The sequence below is a fragment of the Lagenorhynchus albirostris genome, chromosome 12 (assembly GCF_949774975.1).
Source record: "Lagenorhynchus albirostris chromosome 12, mLagAlb1.1, whole genome shotgun sequence".
In the NCBI taxonomy this organism is placed as follows: Eukaryota; Metazoa; Chordata; class Mammalia; order Artiodactyla; family Delphinidae; genus Lagenorhynchus; species Lagenorhynchus albirostris.
The window spans coordinates 69070316-69094087 of NC_083106.1; the positions used below are offsets into that span (position 1 = coordinate 69070316).

Genomic DNA, 23772 nt, shown 5'->3' on the forward strand with positions numbered 1-23772 from the left:
TCCACGATTTTAGAGTGTCCTTTGACTGCATATTAACTATGATGACAGTGAATTAAAACAGAGGTTTCCAAAATTGGTTGTACAGTAGAATCACCTGAGGAATCTTTTAAAAAGTACAGACTCCTGGGCCCTACCACTAGATTTTGATTGAATAGTTCTGGGTTAGGGCCTTGTAATTAGGACCTGTTCAAAGCCTTCCAGGTGATTCTGAGGCACAGACACAAACAGGGAACTAATTGTTCCCTAAATGTTTATTTGCTCCATAGAAACAAACCAGTAATATTTCTTTAACAAAAATAATTAGTTTTTCTGAACTTTGAACTCTTCCTTGAAAATTCTCCAAGTTGATGTAGTCCCTCATCTCAGGTTGGTTGATATTTCTACTCAGAGGAAACACAGCTGAAGGTGATATCCCGTATTTGGTCAGGAACCTTACTAGTTATCACGCGTCTTCTCCCTCATTGAATTCAAGGTTTTGGAGAAATAGAAAATAGTTTTTTCTTATACCTTTGCAGTAGAGTATCATTTTCAAATATAGATTTATATATTTATTTATTTATTTTTAGTAAGTGAGCGTAACAATTGACTTTAATTTTAAGCTTGAAAATTTGGCTTAGTTATTGTAAAGCATTTCATTAGGTATTTTTTTCCTATTGGCAGTTTGGTATAGCAAGTATTATTTATTATAAAGAATGGTTTCAGTGTTAAAGCAGATATTAGTTAAAAAAATCATGTCCTTTGAATTCATACATTGATTAACAAACTTTTGGAAAGTTGATTCTCTTCAGTAAATATGATACGTAAAGTAAAGACGAATCTCCCCATTTCCCTTTTTTAGCAGTTAGGACTTCAGGAATTATTTCCTCAAGGTCGTAGCTGTGCTGTTTGTGGTAAAGTGAAATGTAAACGACATAGGTACGTTAAACACTTTTAATTTGTTGATCCTTCCAGTTAAATTTTGGATTTCAAGCAGTTTAACTGTATGATTTTCTTTAGACCTGCCTTGCTGCTTGAGAACTACCAGCCATGGCTAGACCTGAAAATTTCTTCCAAGGTTGATGCATCTCTTTCAGAGGTAACTGATTTAAATAAAATTGCTATGTATACCCAAGCAGAAAGTATTAAATACCTATGGAAAATTTAATCATGGAGTATTTTAATATATGCTGCCTAATCAATTCTTGGCTGGTAGTTGATTGTTATACAACTTGAATGGTAAACTAGAAATGTTTTTGGATCCCATGTCTAATTGAAATGGACATTTTAGCCAAAAAAAGTACTGTTTACCTAGTTATTGTTTACCTCTTATAAAAATAGTCATTTTTATTATAAGACAGTAGAAATAACCATTTTGTAATTCCAGAGGAGACCTGAGCTACAAGGAGCCAATGTGTATCTTACTGAATTGTGACACCATTTTTGACACTAACTTGAGCAGAGAGTCAGATACATTTCAGTGTTTGTCCATAGTATAGGAATAGAAAGCATGTTCTCTTATCTTTGTTCCAGTCACATTTTATATGTACCTTTTTGGTAACATATCATGTTTTAGTTATTTCTTTGAGAGACTTGGTCTCTCCATCCAAGAAAGCAGTCAAGTCCTTGAAGGCAAGGAATGGGTCTCATTTGTTCCCAGCACCAAGTGCAGGTGCCAGATATATTGTTGGTACCTGATAGATATCTATTGAATTAAACTGAGTGCTAATTAGTTGAAGAATAGCATTAGGCATCTGAATCCTGCCTTAATTGTCCTTTTTCCCAGTTTGTATCTTTGTTTGGCGAAAAGTATGCTGCATAAATGCTAAACTGTTGGCAGTTTTCCTTTTCATTTCTTCTGTAAGCTCTTTTTCATCCTTCAGATTCCCTGATTTAAGACTGTGCTGTCCAGTATAGTAGCCACTAGCCACATGCAGCTATTGATAAACACTTGAAATGTGTTAGTCCAGATTGAGATGTGCTGTATATGTAAAATACAGTAAAATATGTACTGGATTTTGAGGACTTAGTAAGGAAAAAGAAATGTAAAATATCCTATTATATACTTTATGTTGATTACATATATGATAATATTTTGGGTATATTGGGTTAAATAAGATATATCATAAAATTAACTTCACCTGTTTCTTTTTACTTTTTAAAAAACATAGCTACTAGAAAATTTGAAATTATATTTGTGGCTCACATTATATTTCTGTTGGGGAGAGTGCTGATTTGAGGTCTGTTGAAGACAAGACATCTAGGAAGAGTATTATTTGTAGTTTGACACTTCGTTTCTTTTTAAAAATTGAAAAAACTGATGTAAAGCTCTTAGCCTAGTGCCTGGCACATATTGGTGTTCCTTAAATACTAGCTCCAATATTTAAAAATATTTTCTGAGATCTTGCTGTAGGCAGGAACTGGATTAGGCCCTAGGAATAAAAAGAGAAATCAGGTATGGTTCCTTTCTTCTGGGAACTTCAGTCTAGGAGGGGAGATAGCCATTTAAACAGACATATACAATATAATGTAATGCAGGCTATAATGGAAGAAATGTACAAGGTGTATCATTAGCACAGAGGACGAAGTGCATAACTGTTGAGAGGAGCAGTCAGGAAATATAACTAGAAGTTTATCAGCCTGATAGTGTGGGAAAAGGTATTTCAGGGTGTGGGAAGAGCTTTTGGAAAGAAAGAGAGAGGCTTTGAAACAAGGTGGAGTGTTCAGCAGACTGGAGGGTGAAATGCGAAGGAGGGTGTGGGCAACGAAGAGACCAGACTCTATTAGCTAGTATTTATCAATCACTTACTGTATAGTAGATATTGTACTAATCACTGTACTTGCATTATTCATGTAATCATACAGCCTATGAAGTAGGTGCTATTATTGATTTGATGGTTTTACCAAAGGAAGGGTTTAGAGAGTTTTAATAATTTTCTCAGGTATCATACTTGGTTGGTAGCAGAACTCAGTCTAAAACCCAGGACTGCCGTAGTTCTTAACTGATTTTTATATGGCCCTTTAGAAATCAGATCATCAGAAGACTTCAAAGGCCACGCTGAAGGAGTTTAATTGATCGGGAGTCAGTGATTTTCAAATTGTGTAACTAGAGTTTTCAGATGTGATTCACAGGATGCAGTGGGAGGTGAAAAGGAAGTGGATGGTCACAGGGACTGGCAAGCAGCTTTCTCTCACCCCTTCACAATCAGTGCAGCTCCACTTATCTTAACTTTGATATGTTGTGGTTTGATATATTGAGGGTTTCATGCAGCGGAGTGATGTGGTCAAATACATGTTTTAGATCACTTTAGCAGGTTTATGGAGGTTGGAGGGGAGCTAGCTTGGAAGGAGGGAGACTAGTTTAGAGGCTATTGCTATATATAGGGATGAGAAGATGAGGACCTGAATAGTGGAGCTGTAGAAAAGAGCTACTTAGGATGTAAACTTAGTAGGGCTTCTGATTGAATTTGAGGGAATAATATAATAATAAGATGAAATGTTTAATGGTAAATTTTCTAGTCTCCTCTCTGTGTCCTAACACTGTCTATATGTATCTTATTTTTCCAGGTGATATCACTAATGCTTACTTTTTTAGTAAAAAGTCCAAATCTTGTTGCCTTAGTATTTAGAGAGTCCACAGTCTTGATTACTGCTGCAGAGAAGGTATATAGTCAGATTAGATATATTGTTTCATTCCCTCCCTAGTGTTTTTTAAAGTTAATGCCCACTGCTACAAGTCCTTTTAAAAATTAAACTATACTGCTGCACCCAGGCTCAAGGAATGGAAGGTTTAACACCCAAGATTTCTTTGTTTTGTTTTGTTACTCTTTCACATATAACTTGATTTTCAGTGTACAGCTAAAATTTTCACGAAGTGAGCATATTCATGTAGCCGGCCCCCAGATCAAGAAACAAAAACATTATTAGCACCCAGAAGTACCCCTCATGCTCCCTTCTGGTCACTATCCTCGCTTCAAAGATGATCACTGAAACCTAACTTTAACCCTTTATGTAAGTCTTATATATTTGTTTCTTCATTTTATTCTGGGAATACTGACTTACAGAGAGGGTTAGGAATGCAAAAGACTAGCCTATTATTTTCCTTATTTCCATAGAAATTTTTTGGTTCAGTGAAGCTTCAGAGTCAGAACAATTTAGGTTTTTAAAATTTTTTTTAAATTATAGGAATATTTAAAAATGTGTGTCATTCTAATAGTAATTTTTCTTTTTTATGGTTTTCAAAGTATTTTTTCATGTTTTCTTTCATCATCACAACATGTAAAGTTGACATATACATTTTGTCATGTGAAAGTGTGATATTAGATGTCAATATATGGGATACTAAACTTAGTTTTTATTATATATTTCTTAGTAGTAGAGTTTATTTTCCCAGAATGAGTTAACTAACTTGATTTTTCTTTGAAAAATAATTTTTATGCAGGTTCTTGAATTAGTGTTGGAAAACTTCATTTACCCCTGGTACAGGTAAGCTCTTTCTATAAGACCTTTTTTCTATAGTATAGTGAATACCATTAAGTTAAGTGCTAATGATATGTTTTCAGTATAGGCCAGGATTTATCAATTTTGGCACTATTGACATTTTAGACCACGTAATTCTTTACTGTAGGGACCTGTACTGTGCCTTATAGGGTATTTAGCCGCACCCCTGGCTTTTTCCTAGCGAATGCTGGTGGTATCCCTTCTTCCCCTAGTTGTGACCACCAAAAATGTCTTCAGAGATTGCCACATTTACCTGGGAGGCACAGTGGTCCCAGTTAAGAACCATTGATTAGGTCATCAATTAACAGTTTAGTGATAGCAAAGAGGAACTTAGGCTACTTTTTGAAAGAGAAGTAACTTGTAGAATTTCTTTTTTTTTTTTTAAATCATCTTTATTGGAGTATAATTGCTTTACAGTGTTGTGTTAGTTTCTGCTGTATAACAAACTGAATCAGCTATATGTATACATATATCCCCAAATCCTCTCCCTCTTGCGTCTCCCTCCCACCCTCCCTATCCCACCCCTCTAGGTGGTCACAAAGCACTGAGCTGATCTCCCTGTGCTATGCAGCTGCTTCCCACTAGCTATCTGTTTTATGTTTGGTAGTGTATATATGTCCATGCCACTCTCTCACTTCGTCCCAGCTTACCCTTCCCCCTCCCCGTGTCCTCAAGTAACTTGTAGAATTTCTCATGACTCCTAATTGTAGGAGTGATTTACTATTTTGTATGCACTTTTTACATTTGAAATAGTTGTACATTTACAGGAAAAATTTATATTCAGATATTTCATTAAATTGAAAGTTAATTTCAATAGACTTTTCCTGGAAAATTAATATGTTTTTTCCAAAGCAACTTTGTTTTTGGTGTCTGAGGTGGATGTACAAGTGCCCTATGCTTAGCAGGATATGGATCTGAAAAAAATATATAGTTTGACAATCAGAAATCCCAAGTTATATTATAAAACAGATGTTCCCTTACATAAGCATCATGTATTTAGTTATGTATTTGAACACTTAAACCCGTATGACTTACAGATGTAATATTTAATGATAACTACCCAAATTTTATATAGATTCAGTATATTTTGAATTTCCTAATTTATCAATGCTAGTAGGGGACTTCCCTGGTGGTCCAGTGGTTAGGACTCAGCGCTTTCACTGCTGTGGGGCTAGGTTCGATCCCTGATCAGGGAACTAAGATCCCACAAGTCACGTGGCATGGCCAGAAAAAAAAAAAATGCTAGTAGTTGAGTTGATCTATAGTGTATTAAAACAAATTTAATATTCAGTTTATATGGCATATTTTCCTGAAAAGCTTATATAAATTACTTTTTTACATTTGAGTCTGTCTTAAATATGGGGCATTTGCCATTTAAGTAAAGTTGATGGTGAGGCCTTTTGTAAAATGAATCCTGTTGTAAAACTTCCCCACCGCGACCCCGCCCCACCCCTACGCCCACATTATGACTCTTCAGATATAAAATATGGCTGTATTTGTAAATGTTAAAGTCTGTATTTTCTCCTTTATGCTGTGATATCCCCTTCCTTGGAGTTAATAGTGGAAAGCATGATTGATACAATTATCTTCCTTATTTTACCAAGGGACTTAACAGGTAGCATCATCTTCAAGTTCAGAATATCACCATTATACGTACCTTTCTTTCTTGCCTTTGATTAGGGAAGTATCCTTATTCTTCTAGGGACCTCAGGACTACAGGAAAACTCAGGAGAAGGTTGTCAAAATTTCTGTTTAAAAACAGTTGAGTTTCAGTTTATTTTCTTTTTCAAATAGAACACACACTTTTTTCCCTTACTTTTAGAATTAGTTTATATTATTAATCTAGAAATATTTAAACTAATTTAAAATTTAGTATGTAATTCTGTTGCTTCTCAAAATTATTCTTTGTTTTATTTCTTAGATATTTCTTTGATGATGTTTAGAAAATGATCTTAAAAATCTTAAAAATATGACCACGTACATGTGAATGTCTGCAGGGAAATATGTACTATAATTTAGTTAACAGTAATTGTGTCTTGTCACTAGAATTATGGGAGATTTCTATTCTTTGTACATTTCTTTTTTTCTCTACTGTAATGCATTATTTGTTAAAAAAAAGTAGCGTAAGTAAATGGAAGAAAGTCAGTTCTAGACTTTTCTTGTTTTCTAGAAGAGGAAGCTGTGTATTTCTTTGAACTTCTAAATGCTTGCTTTTCTCCTCAATTGAAGGGATGTAACAGATGATGAGTCCTTTGTTGATGAACTGAGAATTATATTACGGTTTTTTGCATCTGTCTTAATTCGAAGGATTCACAAGGTATATATTTATAATGAGAAATTTGGGAATTTCTATACTGTATGTATTTGTTCCTCACTTTTAATTTTTTAGATTAAAAGATAAATGGATTACTTTTGATTAATTGATCAATTTTGCTTTCTTTATTTTAATGTTTGGATATCTTGGTTTGTGGCAATTAGAAATAAAAAGACAATTAGAGAAAAAAAAATTCATGTTCCAGTTAGATGAATTTACTGAATACAGGGTAATGATTATGATCTACTTTTTAAAAAATTTCAAGCCATAGTTTGTTTATGTTTGAGTTTCTGTCTGTATATACTTAACAGTGTGTTGGCTGTAGACATAAATACTTGTCTACTGCCTTGTCAGTTTGATAGAATTGAATATATTGACAATAAATTGGCATATCGTATCTGCCATTAGTAAATAAAGATAAATCTTGTTAAATGTTTCTATACCTATTTGAGAAGTGAACAATACAGTCAAGTACTGTGGCAAAGATATGCAAAAATTATGAATAAGTAGTTCACAAAAGAAACATATAAAATGGCCAGTGACTATTTGAAAATATGTTGTCTCACATGAAATATAGTCTTTTGATGAGATACTGTTCTTTTGCCTATCAGGTTGGGAAAGGTTAAAAACATGATAATATCTAGTAGTGGTGATTGTGGGGAAACAGGCAAAGCAAGTACAAATTCAGATTGATGTAACTCTTACCCTGTAAGGCAGTTTGGTAATCTTTATTAAAAGACTTAAAAATGTCTGTGCTCCCAAATTTAATTCCATTGTTTTTCTTAGTATATTTTAAAGAAATAATCACAGTAGTTTGTAAAAATGTATGTTCAAAGATTCATTGCAGTATAGTTTATAATAAGGAAGTCTGAAAAGGAAAACATGTCCAGTGGTAGGATTGTTGGTTGATTGAATATAATACATGCTAACTATAAAATCCTTTCTGTAGTTTTTGTGATTGCTTGCTTTCATTTAGCATAATGTTTGTGATTGGTTGTTTTCACTTAGCATAATATTTTCAAGGTTTATTCATGTTGTCATTTTGTAGCTATATCAGTACTTATTCTTTTTTATGTCTGAGTAATATTCTGTTATATGGATATGCCACATTTTGTTCATGTATCCATCCATCCATCAGTTGGCTATTATGAATAATGCTGCCATAGTGTTTGTGTATAGGTTTTCTCGGGAGGGAGGGGGTGGAATATTTGTTTTCATTTCTTTTGGGTTTACCTAGGAGTGTAATTGCTGGGTCAAGTGGTAACTCTGTGTTTAACTTTTGAGGAACTGTCAGATTGTTTTCCTAAGTGGCTGTACCACTTTGCATTCCCACCAGCAGTGTATGAGGATTCTGATTTCTCCACATCCTTGCCAGAACTAGTTATTATCTCACTTTTTGATTCTAACCATGCTAGTGGGTGTGAAGTGGTATCTCATTGTGGCTTTGATTTGCCTTTCCCTATGACCAATGATGTCGAGCGTCCTTTCAGATGCTTATTGGCCATTTGTGTATCTTTTTTGGGGAGAAATGTGTATTCAAATTCTTTGCCCATTTTTTTAAACTGAGTTATTTGTCTTTTAATTGTTGAGATGTAAGAGTTCATTATCTATTCTGGGTATACTTCCTTCATCAGATATATGATTTTCAAATATTTTTTTCCACTTTCTGGATTGTTATGGTACATTTCATTTTATCTGTATACTGTCCTGGGAGATAAGTGGGTCATTATCATACCCATTTTATAGAAAGTTAGTAATATTCTTTGTCAAAGTGTCAGAGGTAGTTGATGGGCAAAAGATTAGGCCTGGGTCATGTCATTCCTAGTACAATGTTATATCCTTGATAACATGGCCTGACTAGTGTAAATTGGGAGTTTGGGGATAATGAAAACAATCATTTAAGGTCCACAGTGGTTTTTTTTTTTTTCTTTGTTTAATCAAAGTTTAGTGACAAACTCACTATTTTTTCATTTTGATTTTGATCTGAAGTCTCTAAAATGGAACTTACAAGGGAAAATTTTCGTGCGTATTCTCAGAAGACAAGATTCCATAAAATATTTAAAAATGAAAACATGTTGTTTATTTGATAAATATATATATGAGACTAATTTATAATCACTGAGTACCAAGAGAGCAGGGATAAATGAAGAGTAATGTTATTTTGCAAAAAGGTGTGCTACTAGCAAAAACATCCCCTCTTATTGACCATGTTTGATCTTATACAGCCAAAAGATATCTGTAATCTGCTCTGGGTTTTACTAGTAAATCACTAAAATTTGGGGGATTATGATCCATTACACTTACTAGATTTATCAGCTTGTGATGTTTTTCCTTTTTCTTAATGAGGAATTTAAAAAGAACTGAAAAGTTAACACAAAACAACACTATTGTGATGCAGTTTTCTCATGCCTTTGATAAAGGGAGAATATGATGTGTTGAGCTTTGTGATGGAAGCTAAGCCTGTTGAACTCCAATAAACATGCTTTTTGGTGGTGATTTACTTAATTTGCAGGGTTTTTTTTTTTTTTAGTTATTTTATTTTATGTCTCTTTTATGTGTGTACTTGTAAGCCCCCAGTCCTCTCTTACTAACCTACCATAGTCATTACAGTTTCCAGCCTTTAAGTTGAACAATACCTGTGGGGAATGATGAAACTTAATTTTATTCCAAAATAGAATGCTTCCATATATCTTGAAACCAGGATTTACCTTGTAAGCTGAATGAAAAGTTTATTTTCAAGTGACCTTAGTAAACACAAGTTTATAACCTCAAAGGGATGATAAAGTTACTTGAGATTTTTTTCTTGAATGCATTTAGAATGAACACATTAAAGAAATAAGTCAAGAATAAAGATGCTATTTTGTGAGAAAAATTTAGTGTATAGGGTATGCATATGAAGGTGTATTTTCATTACTGTTGTAGTAAAACGGTCTAAATTTACAGTTAGTATGATCCAAGAATGTAAAGTGCTTTTAAATTATATTTTTGAAAGATTCCCAATAATACCACTGATTTTTAAGATCATATGTTCCAATACCTTAAATACATTGTTCCTGCCATTGTAACTTAGTGATAATTATTTTAAAAGTTTTATTTTAATGTTGAATTTTTCTAGGTGGATATTCCATCTATTATCACCAAGAAACTATTAAAAGCAGCAATGAAGCATATAGAAGTGATCGTTAAAGCCAGTCAGAAAGGTAATACAAAGTTTTATGTTTCTTACACTGCTACAAAGTTTGAGTTTGTTTTTATATACCAGCTTTCACTTTAAATATCTAAGTCTGAGTACTGATAAATTAAGTGATATATTCACAGATGCTGTGAAAGTATTAGTTTAAACTGAAATCTCTTTCAGTAATTTGTTAACATATAAGTGATTTTGAGAACTCAAGAATCTATGAAAATTAAGGTACACTAGGATAATCTTTAGTTATATTATTGATGAATCTTGTCTTTTTTTGCATGGTAGTCTGTTGACTTCATTACCTCCTCTGAGGTGTCTTTCACATCTCTTCCCTCCTTTTTTCTTAATGATTTCAACAGTTTTGATGAAGCCTATCCTATTTATTGCTACTATGTTAATTTCACAATGCCACAATTCTGTTACCTGCCTACTTAAAAAAAAAAAAATTAGCGAGTGCTACAGAGTCAAAACTGTCCTATATTTTAAACCCTTTCCTATTTAGTCAAGTATTTTGATCTACTCTTGTCCTTCACTATGTATGATACTTTAGCCAGGATGACCTGTTTGCAGTTTCTTATGTGTATCCTGGCCTTTATACTGTCATGATGTACACATAGCATACATTCACCAAACGTTTGCTGATTGGATGAAACCTTCATTTGGGGGCTTTTCTTGCTCTTAGATCAAGCTGAAATATACCTTTTAAACAAAATTACTTATATGCTCTGTACTTAGTTCTTTGTGAAACTGAGATTTTCCTTGTATCTGCATTTGGTATTCTTCTTTGTCAGTGCTTCCCCAAGTATGTTCTGCAGAATACTACTCTATGTAGATGACTATGTAGAAGAAGTATCATGGTTATATTTTCTGGTAATTACTATGTATTGTATTCCTCTTCTGGAAATACCCAGTAAGTACTAGCATTCCAAAATATCTCAGTATTCCTGCAGCAAAGAAATAACTTTAACTTTTTTTAACCCAGCACATCCCAAACTCATTTGAGCATGGAACCAATTTTCCCTCCCTCATAATATCAGTTTGTATAATCACAGTATATTTGGGGAACTTGTAGAGTGGTAGTTAAATTATTAGTTTATTTGTCCTTTGGTATGAATAATTCCTCAGGTATGAGAAGCATTTCAAATTACATTTAAAAATTTTTCTGTGTTCATCTTATAATATTATAACAATTCAAGTTTTACCTTCAACATAGTTAAAAAGTGGAAGAGTTTAAATATGTATAATTTAATTGTTAAATTAAAAAAATTAACTTTTAAAATAATTGTCCTATCACTGGCAAAAACACACCAGAAGATAGTAACTTTGTTGTAGCCATTTTGTTAAGGCTACTGTACTGTCAGAAAAAAATATAGAAAAGTGTTTTTTTTTTATTAGTAAACTTTACTTTTTAGAGCAGTTTTAAGTTTACAGAAAAACTGAGCAGAAATTATAGAGAGTTCCCATATATTTCCCCCCTTCCCTATTATTAACACCTTGCATTGGTTGGTACATTTGTTACAATTGATATGCCAGTACTGAGACATTATTATTAACTAAAGTCCATAGTTTTTTTTTGTTTTTTTTGTGGTGCGCGGGCCTCTCACTGTTGTGGCCTCTCCCGTTGCGGAGCACAGGCTCCGGACGTGCAGGCTCAGTGGCCATGGCTCATGGGCCCAGCCTCTCCACGGCATGTGGGATCCTCCCAGACTGGGGCACGAACCCGTGTCCTCTGCATTGGCAGGCGGACTCTCAACCACTGTGCCACCAGGGAAGCCCCATAGTTTTTATTAGGGTTTTACTCTTCATATTGTACATTCTGTGGATTCTGACAAATGCTTAATGCCATGTATCCATCAACACAACATCATACTGAATAGTTTCACTGCCCCCCCCGCCCCCTGTGTTTCACCTATTTATCCCTCCCTCCTTCCTTCATGAACCCCTAGCAACCACTGATCTTTTTACTCTTTCTACAGCTTTGCCTTTTCCAGATGTCATATAGTTGGAATCATACTGTAGCCTTTTCAGACTGTAGCCTTTTCTTTCATTTAGAACTATCATTTAAGGCTCCTCCATGTCTTTTTGTGGAGTTGATAGCTCATTTCTTTTTATTGCTTAATTATATTCCATTGTACAGATGTACCACAGTTTGTTTATCCATTCATCTTTTGAAGGATATCTTGGTTGCTTCTAAATTTTGGCAATTATGAATAAAGCTGCTATAAATATTTATGTGCAGGTTTTTGTGTGGGAAAAGTATTTTTAATATGGTCTTAATTTTGTTGTAAAGACAAACACTTTGAACTCAGGATATGAGTAAATTGAGTCTTTTATTTTTATTTATTTTTATTTTTGTGGTACACGGGCCTCTCACTGTTGCGGCCTCTCCCGTTGCGGAGCACAGGCTCTGGATGCGCAGGCTCAGCGGCCATGGCTCACGGGCCCAGCCGCTCCGCGGCATGTGGGATCTTCCCGGACCAGGGCACGAACCCGTGTCCCCTGCATCGGCAGGCGGACTCTCAACCACTGCGCCACCAGGGAAGCCCTATTTTTATTTTTCAATTGATCAGTTTAATAAAATATCCAAGTTATTTTGTTTCTGTGAAAGTGCTGTCATATATATAGACCAGTTTGACTGAAATTTATCCTTGAGTCTTTGCAAGAGAGGGGTTGCTAAATTGCTACTATTCATGCAAAAAATGGTCCTCAATTACAAAATCAGCATAAAATGCTAGATTGGATTCATTAATGACATTGTAATTAATGAATTCCATAGAATTAAAAGGCTAGAGGATTAGAAGGACTGCATTTTATCCAAAGGTCCTGGTGTTCTAAATATTATAACAGTGAATTAGACTTGTAAAAAAGGTTTTCAGGTTTTTGATTTTTCTTCTCTTTCATGCATGAATTTGTTTTCTAAATTCTTTGGCTCCACAATTGTGTATATTCAGGAAATTAAAGGTTCAGCTCTTTATACATATTCATTTTTACTTTCTTGGTGTTCTCTCCTTAACCTGCCTCTTGAGAGTAGGAATTACAAAGAAGTTTTCTATGTAAGTCCTTCTATCACCCTTAGAAATGTTGAAAATATATACATTAGAAGCATTGGTTTAATTTAAATTCAGTAGTAATTGAAGGATCTTATATCAGTCTTTCACCCTGAAGTTATCTCTTTGTTGTGGATTCTGGGGACTTTTCCTTTTGTGGTCTGAAAACTGCCCACTAATTAGACAGGAGATATACTGGTGATTAGTGGGGATTAATCCATGCCCCGTTTTTCAGCATCTATATATTATGTGTGAATGCTTAATTGCACCAGATATTATAATTACTTGTGCATTTTGCATGGCAGCTTTTTCAGTGTTAACTATTTAATGACTGTTTACTGAGGTGGAAACTGAGACTCAAAGGGATTATATCATTTAACATCATCAGTTAATAAAGAAGTAGAATTGGGATTTAGCATAGCTTAGTCTTCTTATTTTAAATCCCTGCTCATGATATAAATTTTTAAAAGACCTGTACCCCAAATTCTTGGGGCAAAATGCATGGTAAACTTGTATAATGATAAAATAAAGTACATTCTTATAAAAACTATGTCCTTGTTTGCCAGTCCTTCTTTTATACCTCTGGCACAGGTAGCCTTTATTTACTTTCTTAGTTCTTACACCATTAGAATGTATGTTTTGGCTTTTCTTTGGTAAATATGCTTGCATTCTGTCAATGAAAATAGAAATAAATTGTAAAAAATAAATGCCATTTGAATTAGGGTTAAGATTCCCTTCACACACTCCATGATTTTAAAACTTGGCTCAGAATGCAAATAGGGGAGAAAGCATGACTTGTTTTTCTCCTGCTCCTTTTTAAAGTATTAGTTTAGTGTTTGGCCTTTTAAGAAAACTTTTTGTTAGTGTAACTTTTATCATCAGTTAATGTTTATTAAGTAATCTAACTTCATGGACTTCCACCATATACAGTTCTGTACCTTTTGTGTCCTGTACTGTGGGCAGAAGATGCAGAACTGAACCAAGGAAGCCAGTTTCTATACTCTAATTTCTTCAAAGGGTTACCTGAATGATTTTGACTAGAACTTTAAGAGGGATTTTTGTTTGTTTGTTTTTTGTTTTGTTTTGTTTTGTTTTTTGCCGTACGCGGGTCTCTCACTGTTGTGGCCTCTCCCGCTGTGGAGCACAGGCTCCGGACACGCAGGCTCAGTGGCCATGGCTCACGGGCCCAGCCGCTCCGTGGCATGTGGGATCTTCCCGGACCGGGGCACGAACCCATGTCCCCTGCATCGGCAGGCGGACTCCCAACCACTGTGCTACCAGGGAAGCCCTAAGAGGGATTTATAAAATATTTGCAGGGGATGAACAGAATGTAACGTTTGATAACAAAAGCTTTGTGTGTGCTAGAAGATGTTTTCTTTAGTTTTTTCCACTTTAAGCAATTTGCTTTTCTTTAATATACTTTGTAATGACCTGAGTTTAAAGTTTTGTTTACCAAGGGTGAAAGGCTTTTTTATCAATTAATTTTGAATAATTAAAAAACTTCCAGCAAAGAGGAAACTTATTTTCTTTATATCCTTTTTGTGAAAAATTTCCCAGTAGAATACATATTGGAAAGAAAGGAAGGCTAAGAAAGGAATGGCTATGTTAAATTAATTTGTATTTGTTAGTGGAAATGGCTGAAGTTATTTAACATTGTTAACTTCTTCCAATATTTATTTTTTATCTCTATTTATAGTAGAAAATACAGAGTTTTTACAGCAAGCTGCTTTAGAAGAATATGGTCCGGAGCTTCATGTGGCTTTGAGGAGTCGAAGAGATGAATTACATTATTTAAGGAAACTTACTGAACTACTTTTTCCTTATATTTTGCCTCCGAAAGCAACAGACTGCAGGTATAAATAGACTAGAAAATGTCATAGCATACCATACCGTATGTATATTGCTATTCTTGATCATAATAGGAATACACTAAAACTTGAGATTAGGCTATGATATAATTTTTCATTTAAGAAATATAATTTATCAGGTCTTAAAATGCCATTTTAGGTACTAAGCATTCATGATGTATTGTGTTGCTAAGAATTTTTTCTTGGAAATTGATCGTAGGAAATCAAAGACAAATGTAAAAAATTAATTGTCTTACTTGAGATCATTATACTTTATTACTTCCTTGGTGTTCCTTTTAAAAGACATGCATATTATGATTCACTGGCAGAAACACTTTGAACAAATTATACAGACAAGTTTGGGTTTTAAGGTATTCACCTGGGAAGTATAGTTAGAGGTCGTTTAGTCCAGCCTCCCTTATTTCCAAAAGAGCACGTTTAGATTATTCCATAAAGTTACCTCTTTACTCTTATCCTAATAATCCTTAGAGAAAAAGACCATAGCTTATTTTTATTTATTTAAATTGAAGTATAATTTATAACGTTAAATTAGTTTCAGGTGTACAACTTAGTAATTCAATATTTTTATAGATTATACTCCATTTAGAGTTATTACAAAATAATGGCTATATTTCCCTGTGCTGTACAATACATACAACCATGGCTTATTTTTAGTGATGTACTTTAAATATTACTTTATTGTCTTTAAAATTTTTAATTAAATTTAAAAAATATTGTAAATATTTTAATTAAAATGTTTTTACTTTAAACAAATTGTTTTATAATAATTTAAATTAATTATAAAAATTATACTGTTACAGGTATTAGGTTTTACATATTAATTTATTATATGTAAAATTTTCATATTTGAGGTGGTGTTTTTCTAATGCTCACTCAGGTTCCTCCTGCTGAGGAAATGCTTTCTTCCTCTTCAGTAGTATTCTCTTTTAGCCAGTTAAGGGCTCTGGGTGCGGTCTGTGAACCAGTAGCATGAGCGTTACTTGGGGGCTTGTTAGAGGTGGCGGAATCTCAGGGCATCCCCAGACCTACTGATCATAGTCTGCATAATAACAAGGTTCCCAGGTAAGAACTGATGTAAATCACTAAATATGTACAATATTGTTCCTTTTTCCAGATCCCTGACCTTACTTTTAAGAGAGATTCTCTCTGGTTCAGTGTTCCTCCCTTCTTTGGATTTCCTAGCTGATCCAGTAAGACGTAAAAAACATTTTTTTCTTTAATTGTGATAAGATACATAAAATATAAAATTTACCATCTTAAATGTTTTTCTATGTACAGTTCAGTGGTATTAAATACATTTATATTGTTGAGCAACCACCACCATTACTTATCTCCAGAACTCTTTTTATCTTGTAAAACTGAAACTCTGTACCCATGTAAACAGTAATTCTCTATTCCTCCTGGCCCCTGGCAACTCTACTTCCTGATTGTACTTTCTGTCTCTATGAATTTGACTACTCTAGTTACCACATATTAGTAGAATGATGCAGTATTTGCAGTATTTGGCTTATTTTACTTAGCATAATATCCTCAGTGTTCATCTGCATTGTAGCATATATCAGAATTCCCTTCCTTTTCAAGGCTGAGTAATATTTCATTTTAGGTATATGTTACATTTTGCTTATTCATTCATCTATTGATGGATACTTGGGCTGCTTTTACTTTTGATCCAGTAAGATTTTGAAGAAATAGGGATAATTGATAAATGTTTTGAATGCCAAAGTCAGAATAACTTTTCTTTTCCCATTTTCACAAAAGTTGAGAACCCTGTATTGTAGATTTTGTTTTTAAGATTTATTTATTATTTATTTATTTTATTTATTTTTGGCTGCATTGGGTCTTAGTTGTGGCACGCGGGATCTTTGTTGAGGCATGTGGGATCTTTCGTTGTGCTGCATGGGCTCTTCATTGCGGTGCGTGGGCTTCTCTCTGGTTGTGGCATGTGGGTTTTCTCTCTTTAGTGGTGGCGTGCAGGCTCCAGGGCGTGTGGGCTCTGTAGTTTGTGGTATTCAGGCTCTCTAGTTGAGGTGGTTGAGCTCAGTAGTTGTGGTGCATGGGCTTAGTTGCCCTGTGGCATGTGGGATCTTCCCGGACCAGGGATTGAACCCGTGTCCCCTGCATTGGAAGGTGGATTCTTTACCACTGGACCACCAGGGAAGTCCGAAGAACCCTGTATTGTAGATTTTTAAAAAGCCCCTCTGTATTACATAAGTGCAGATGCTTTGCCACTGCTCCATTTGTTTCTTCATTTTTCCAGAAACTTTCATAATATGATAAAAGCTTTGAGAATTCTGGGCAGAACGTGGTAATGGATTTATTTTGATCCTTGTTTATTATTTTCCATTAGGATACTGTGAATCATTTGCTTATCATCTTCATAGATGACAGTCCAGTGAGTATTGAACGTGTTAGAAAGTACTTCAGATTGCATTGAGTTTTGATTCACATCTGTAAAATCAAATGACATGTTACTGAATTAATTCTTTCTTCAAAGCCTGAAAAAGCAACTGAACCACCTTCCCCTTTGGTTCCATTCTTGCAGAAATTTGCAGAACCTAGAAATAAAAAACCATCTGTAAGTATTTTTGGCAATAACTTATATTACTTTTGATATAAACAATTTTATCATGTATTTACATAGCTCTAACTTACTCTTTCTCCCATGTTGTATCAAGGTGCTGAAGTTAGAATTGAAGCAAATCAGAGAGCAACAAGATCTCTTATTTCGGTTTATGAACTTTCTGAAACAAGAAGGAGCAGTGCACGTGTTGCAAATTTGTCTGACTGTGGGTGAGGCTTATCTGTGTACTTTACAAAAGTCATTGTTAAACTTTGTCATATGTTTGACTGTTTAGATCAGATGTTGTAGCTGTCATCTGTTATTGTACTAAATTTCATTTGCTAGATACTCTAAGAGTACCTGTGAGTTATCTCTCAAGTGTCCACTCCTTTCCACATTGGAACATAATCTGTAACTGACTTCAACCAAATCCTCTTAGCAGAAAAATAACTGCCAAAAATTCAGAATAATGAAAATATGTTAAAGACCCAGTCATTAGCACTTTGTCACAGTTTTTATTAAGGATTATTTTGATTCAATAATCAAATACAAAAATGTTTTATTTTGGCTAGAAGTTCTATAACGTTTTACATTATTAGATTTAGAGACATTGTGTGGACTCTGTGAGCAGACTAATTTTTTAATGTACCTAATTTCTTTTTTAAATATAGCTTTTTAAAAATTGAGGTATAATTTACAGTGAAACTCATAGAACTTAAATATACAGTTTAATCAGTTTTGACAAATCTGCACTCTTTATAACCTACAAACCTACACCTTTATTGAGATAAAGACCATTTCCATCACCCTAGAAAGTTCCCTTAGGGCCCTTCCCAAATGATCCACCCCTGCTCCCACTCCTTCCAAAGCAATCACTGATCTCATTTCTCTCACCACAGATTAATTTTGCCTGTACAGTTTCCTTATATAAATGGAATCTCATAGTATGTACTCTTTTGTGCCTGGCTTCATTGATTGAGGATAGTGCTTTTTAAGATTGAATCATGGTGTTGTGTAGATGAGTGGTTTGCTCTTTTTTATTGCTATGTGTAGTATTCTTTTGTATGAGGATACCACTCTTTCTTTATTCATTCTCCTTGTAGATGGCTATCTGGACTGCTTCCACTTTTGGGCTATTCTGAATAAAGCTGCTGTGCACATTCTTACACACACACGTGCACACACACACACATATTTTGGCCCCGGTAGTTATTGGCATATTTACTTTTCTGGTGGTCTTTATTTTTTTCTGCAGAACCGGTTTCTATATCATTTTCCTTCTGAATTCCTTTTTTTTTTTTTTTTTTGCATTTCTTATAGTACCATTCAGCTGGGGGTAAATTCTCTTAACTTTTGTCTGAAAAGATGTTATTTTATATTCATTTTAAACGGATATTTTTACCAAATATAAAATTTTAGGTTGATGGGTTTTTTTCATTCAACATTCTAATTCTAAATCATTCTTCCATTACCTTTTGAACAGCACCATTGTTTCTCAGGAGAAATTAACTTCCATTCTTATGTTTGTTCCCCTGTATGTATGTCCCTTTTCTCCCTGATTGGTTTTTCAGTTTTCTCTTTGGGGGTTTCAGCAATTTGACTGTAACGTGTAGTTTAAAAAAAATTTATTCTGCTTGAATTTTACTTGAATGTTGGTGTTTTTCATCATTTTTGAAAATTCTTGGCTGTTACCTCTTCAAGTATTCTGCCTTATTTTCTCTCTCCTTTCTTTTTGAGACTCCAATTATATGAATTTGCTATCATCCCAAAGATCTTATATGTTCTCTTCCAGTTTTTTCTTTTTTTAAAAATTCCTTCCTTACCTCACTGGGTTTCAGTTTGGATAATTAAGAATTAAGGGGTAAGCTTCCATATTACCTCTTGTAGTAAAAAAAAAAAAAAGGGCAGTCAAGGACTTCCCTGGTGGCGCAGTGGTTGAGAGTCCGCCTGACGATGCAGGGGACACGGGTTCTTGCCCTGGTCCGGGAGGATTCCACATGCCGTGGAGCAGCTGGGCCCGTGAGCCATGGCCGCTGAGCCTGCGCGTCCGGAGCCTGTGCTCCGCAACGGGAGAGGCCACAACAGTGAGAGGCCCGCGTACCGCAAAAAAAAAAAAAAAAAAAAAAAAAAATGGTAGTCAATATTTTGGCTTTCCTAGTGCTGTTCTTTCACATTTTAGGAAAAAAAGATTGATTTGTTCAGACTCTGAGCTCCATCACTAGTCTACAGCCTCCATGATGGACAGAAATATTGTTTAAAAACATTGGGACTAAAAAAAGCCTTAGTTTTCACTGTTATTTAGGGAATCAAATTTCAAAATATTAAAGACCCTTGGTATAAGAAATTAATCCAATATGTTCTTTAAACAGAATTTTACAAGTGTGTTTATTATTCTAAATTTTAGAAAATTTGTATTGCTATGGAAATATGTATGCATTTTATATTCGTATATAAAATATTTGATTGAGCTTCTCTTTCATCTCAGCAGTTGTTTTACTCCCAATTAAATCTTTTTAAAAATCTTAAAATGATGAGTAGATTGCTTATATTTGCTGCTTTTAATATTGATCACAATTAGAGTGGGAACATGAAGTTTTCATTGAGTAGTTTTATTCTATGAAAATAATTCTTTTTTTTTATTCTTTCTGAATTTGCTAGAGGAATTCAATGACAGAATTTTGCGACCAGAGTTATCAAATGATGAAATGCTGTCTCTTCATGAAGAGTTGCAAAAGATTTATAAAACATATTGTTTGGATGAAAGTATTGACAAAATTCGATTTGATCCCTTCATTGTAGAAGAGATTCAAAAAAGTAAGTAAAAGATGAGGATGAATTCTGTAGCTCTTTTACGCTTTTCAGAGTTTTCTCTTGTATTCCCTGCTTATTGCAACAGCTGTGTGAGATACACAGGCAGGCATTATCCTATTTTACTAACAAGATGAAAGCTTTGATGAAGAAACTTATTCACAATTCACATAACTAATACTTGCCAGAACTGGAGCTTGGTTGTTCTAATTCCTCTCTAGTGTGATCTGTACCTTACAGTGGATTTTCTGCAAAACAGTCTTAGTATTGTTTGTATGCTCTTTTCACTGTAATGAACTTTAAACTAATATCTAATGTATTTGTGCTTTTCATAAACAATTTTTGCAATATAATTTTTTTAACAGTTGCTGAAGGCCCATATATAGATGTTGTGAAACTTCAGACTATGAGATGTCTTTTTGAAGCATATGAACATGTACTTTCTCTCTTGGAAAATGTGTTTACTCCTATGTTTTGCCACAGTGATGAGGTTAGTGAAAATATTAATCTTGTTTGAAGATTTTTCCTCAAAATTTATTAGTGGCTTTGATAACGTTACATGAGTAATGCAAATAACAAAATAAACAGGAAAATAAAACATGGTTAATTAAGAAAATGAATACTATTTTCCACTACATAAGTTAATGGAGATTAGAAGTTGGTTATAACAACAATTCTTAATACCAAAACCATGTTTGTATATATGTGATTAGAAGATTGCAACCAAATTGGTCTATCTGATTTGCCATATGCCTGAGTGGCTTTGTAGTGGTGATGCAGAAACCCCATTCTTCTTCTTTTTAAAATATTTATTTATTTATTTATTTGGCTGAGCTGGGTCTTAGTTGCGGCACGCACGATCTTTAGTTGCAGCATGCAGGATCTAGTTCCCTGATCAGGGATCGAACCCGGGTCCCCTGCATTGGGAACACAGAGTCTTAACCGCTGGACCACCAGGGAAGTCCCCCATTCTTCTTGTATATACGTTATTTACAGACTTGTAGAAGTCAAGTGGCTTGAATACCTCCATTTGCAATATCTTAATCCTTACTCTGTTTGACTGTGGTTGTATTCACTTGATTTAAGTAATGTTTCCTTTAAGCTCAAATCAGTAAGGTGAAGTAGCAAGTTTCAATATCAAATATTGGTTTAATAAATCATAATTATTTTTTAAGTATTTCAGACAACTTTTAAGAGGTGCAGAATCACCAACACGCAATTCAAAACTCAACAGGTAGGTATATTCAATCATATATATGTTTTTCTTTTTTTTGGTTCTTGTTGACGCTAATCATTCTGTGATAACATCATTATCTTTATTAATCTGGTTTCCTTGCTACATAAGTAGACAGGATTACTAAGGAATTGTAGAGCTATACTACATATAGTAATGTGAAAATGCCTGACATTCTTTCAGAAAAATTTAACAAGAAATGTACACCATTGCCTTGTTAATCTCATAATTATTATTGCTTGATCACCTGCTTTATTGGAGACTATGGACTGCATGCATAATTGAAATCCACAGATAACTCAGTTTTAGAGAGTAGTTTGTTTTTTTCCCATTTATTAATTTTAGTGAAACTCCTGTATAGGACTGCGAAAGAGGAAGTGGTTCTTTTACCTTATTAGCCTGCTGAGTAGCTAAGTGTAAGTCAGAGTCATAACCTCAGAGATGGAAAGCTGTCTTTGCCACTTGGTGAACACCTAGTTGTCTTCAACATATGAAGGCACTAATTTTGCTGGCTTTAGAATATAAAATTAATAGGAAGAAAATATGGGTTGTTTTCATTCTGGGTACTGCTTATAGTCTTTAGTTTTTCTTTATATTGACCTGACTCTTAACGTTAGCTATCAGTCTTGTCAGGACTCTGCTTCTGTGATACTTGATTGATTTACCTATATATCAATAGAATAAGTAAAAACCTTTCTTAACATTCTTTCATTGAAAATTTAGGGTAGCATTGCTGATTTGCTGTTAGATGACTTAAAATATGTAAAATGTTTATTCATATGTTTTATGTCTACATTCTATTTAATTGCATTTAAAAAGTAAAATTTTAATGCATGTTAATTAATATTAACCTACTCTTCTGTTTCATTCCATACTTAAAGCATAACTTAAAAAATATTTAGGGATCTTTTGTTACCTTTGCTTCTTAGTTTAAGTCATAACTTAAAAAAATACTCAAACTAAAAATGTGTGGAGCATGCACAATTATATCTAATATAGACATGAATTCCATATTAGAAAATACAAGTTTGTTTTCGATGCCAAGTTTTTGGTGGCTTAGTCGCTGAATATTTTCCACTGTATCAAACAAATGGTTTGCCTAAATGAGGGCAAAAAACCAGAATTATTTCCTGACATATTGAGTTTTTAAAAACTTTCTTTAAAATGATCTAGAATTCAGATTCCAACCCCCCCAAAATAGCCATTGTGTTTGTTTCTCTTTCCTTTATCATGTTATTCATAATGCTATCCATCTGTGTAACTTTTAAATTTTGTTTTATGTTCTAAAGTGAAACTTGTTTAATATCTGGGCTTTCTCTTTCTCTTTTCCTTGTGTAATTTCACATGTCTGTTATTGCAGAAGTAGCCTAAGTTTGGATGATTTTCGGTAAGTCTTGAGACAGCATGTGATTCTTTTCTGTATAAATTATCTGTTTAACTCCAATTACTGCCTTTATATCAGGTATTTGGGATATCCTTTTTTTTTTTTTGGCCATGCCGCACAGCTTGAGGGATCTTAGTTCCTGGACCAGGGATTGAACCTGGGCCAGGGCAGTGAAAGCCTAGAATCCTAACCACTAGGCCACCAGGGAATGCCCTGGGACATCCTTTTAAGATTAACCTCTACTTTTATTCTAGAGGTCTCCTTTTTGAAATAGCATTGTATATGTCATCAGAAAATTAAAATGTCAGCATAAAAATAAAGTGAAAAATCCAGTATTTAGCTTTTTAAGGCTGTTGACTCATTCTTTGTTGTTGTTGTTATTGATCTTGCTAAATTTCTTTTAGAATTATTTGTGTTTAAAGAACTTTCTTTAAAGCAAGAAGTACAATATTTCAGTATTTCTGGGTGTAATCACAAGTGAAATATTTAAAAAATATGTCATTTCAAAAAGCCCAACTGTTTTATAATCTAGGTCTACTAGCATAATCTATCTAGATCCTAGAGATTTTAATAATATTTTGTTAAGATTTTCATATTTTTTTCAGAAAAATTTCTTCTCTCATAGAAAGTTATATTTATAATCCTGGATTTTTTAAAAACACTAATTGCATGCTTGTTTAAGTAAAACAATATTCTAGTTTAAGTATCCTTTTTACTACTACTACTTACTATTAGAGTTTTTCCAGGTTTAAAATAAGTTTGATTTACTCCTTGAACATGTATAAAATGCACATATCACTAATATACTGGTGCATTTGACACTTCATCAATTTACTTTTATTTCTGTAACTGTTGCATTATTATTATTATTTTATTTATTTTTTTTTTGCGGTA

The 23772-nt window shown here is 33.8% G+C and overlaps 1 protein-coding gene across 5 annotated transcripts in view; it reads left to right on the forward strand.

Moving 5' to 3' along the window:
* SNX14 (sorting nexin 14) overlaps positions 1-23772 on the forward strand; it is a 68601-nt gene that overhangs the window by 14728 nt on the left and 30101 nt on the right. For 2 of the 5 annotated variants that reach the window (XM_060167881.1, XM_060167885.1), the window contains exons 3-16: positions 839-915; positions 997-1075; positions 4418-4461; positions 6706-6793; positions 9906-9990; positions 14721-14877; positions 16007-16082; positions 17240-17284; positions 17387-17467; positions 17568-17682; positions 20111-20266; positions 20626-20750; positions 21436-21494; positions 22855-22881. In XM_060167881.1, the coding sequence (XP_060023864.1) occupies positions 839-915; positions 997-1075; positions 4418-4461; positions 6706-6793; positions 9906-9990; positions 14721-14877; positions 16007-16082; positions 17240-17284; positions 17387-17467; positions 17568-17682; positions 20111-20266; positions 20626-20750; positions 21436-21494; positions 22855-22881 (1214 nt within the window). The remainder of the gene's footprint in view (positions 1-838; positions 916-996; positions 1076-4417; positions 4462-6705; positions 6794-9905; positions 9991-14720; positions 14878-16006; positions 16083-17239; positions 17285-17386; positions 17468-17567; positions 17683-20110; positions 20267-20625; positions 20751-21435; positions 21495-22854; positions 22882-23772) is intronic. The other 3 variants (XM_060167884.1, XM_060167882.1, XM_060167883.1) reach the window with 3 other exon arrangements.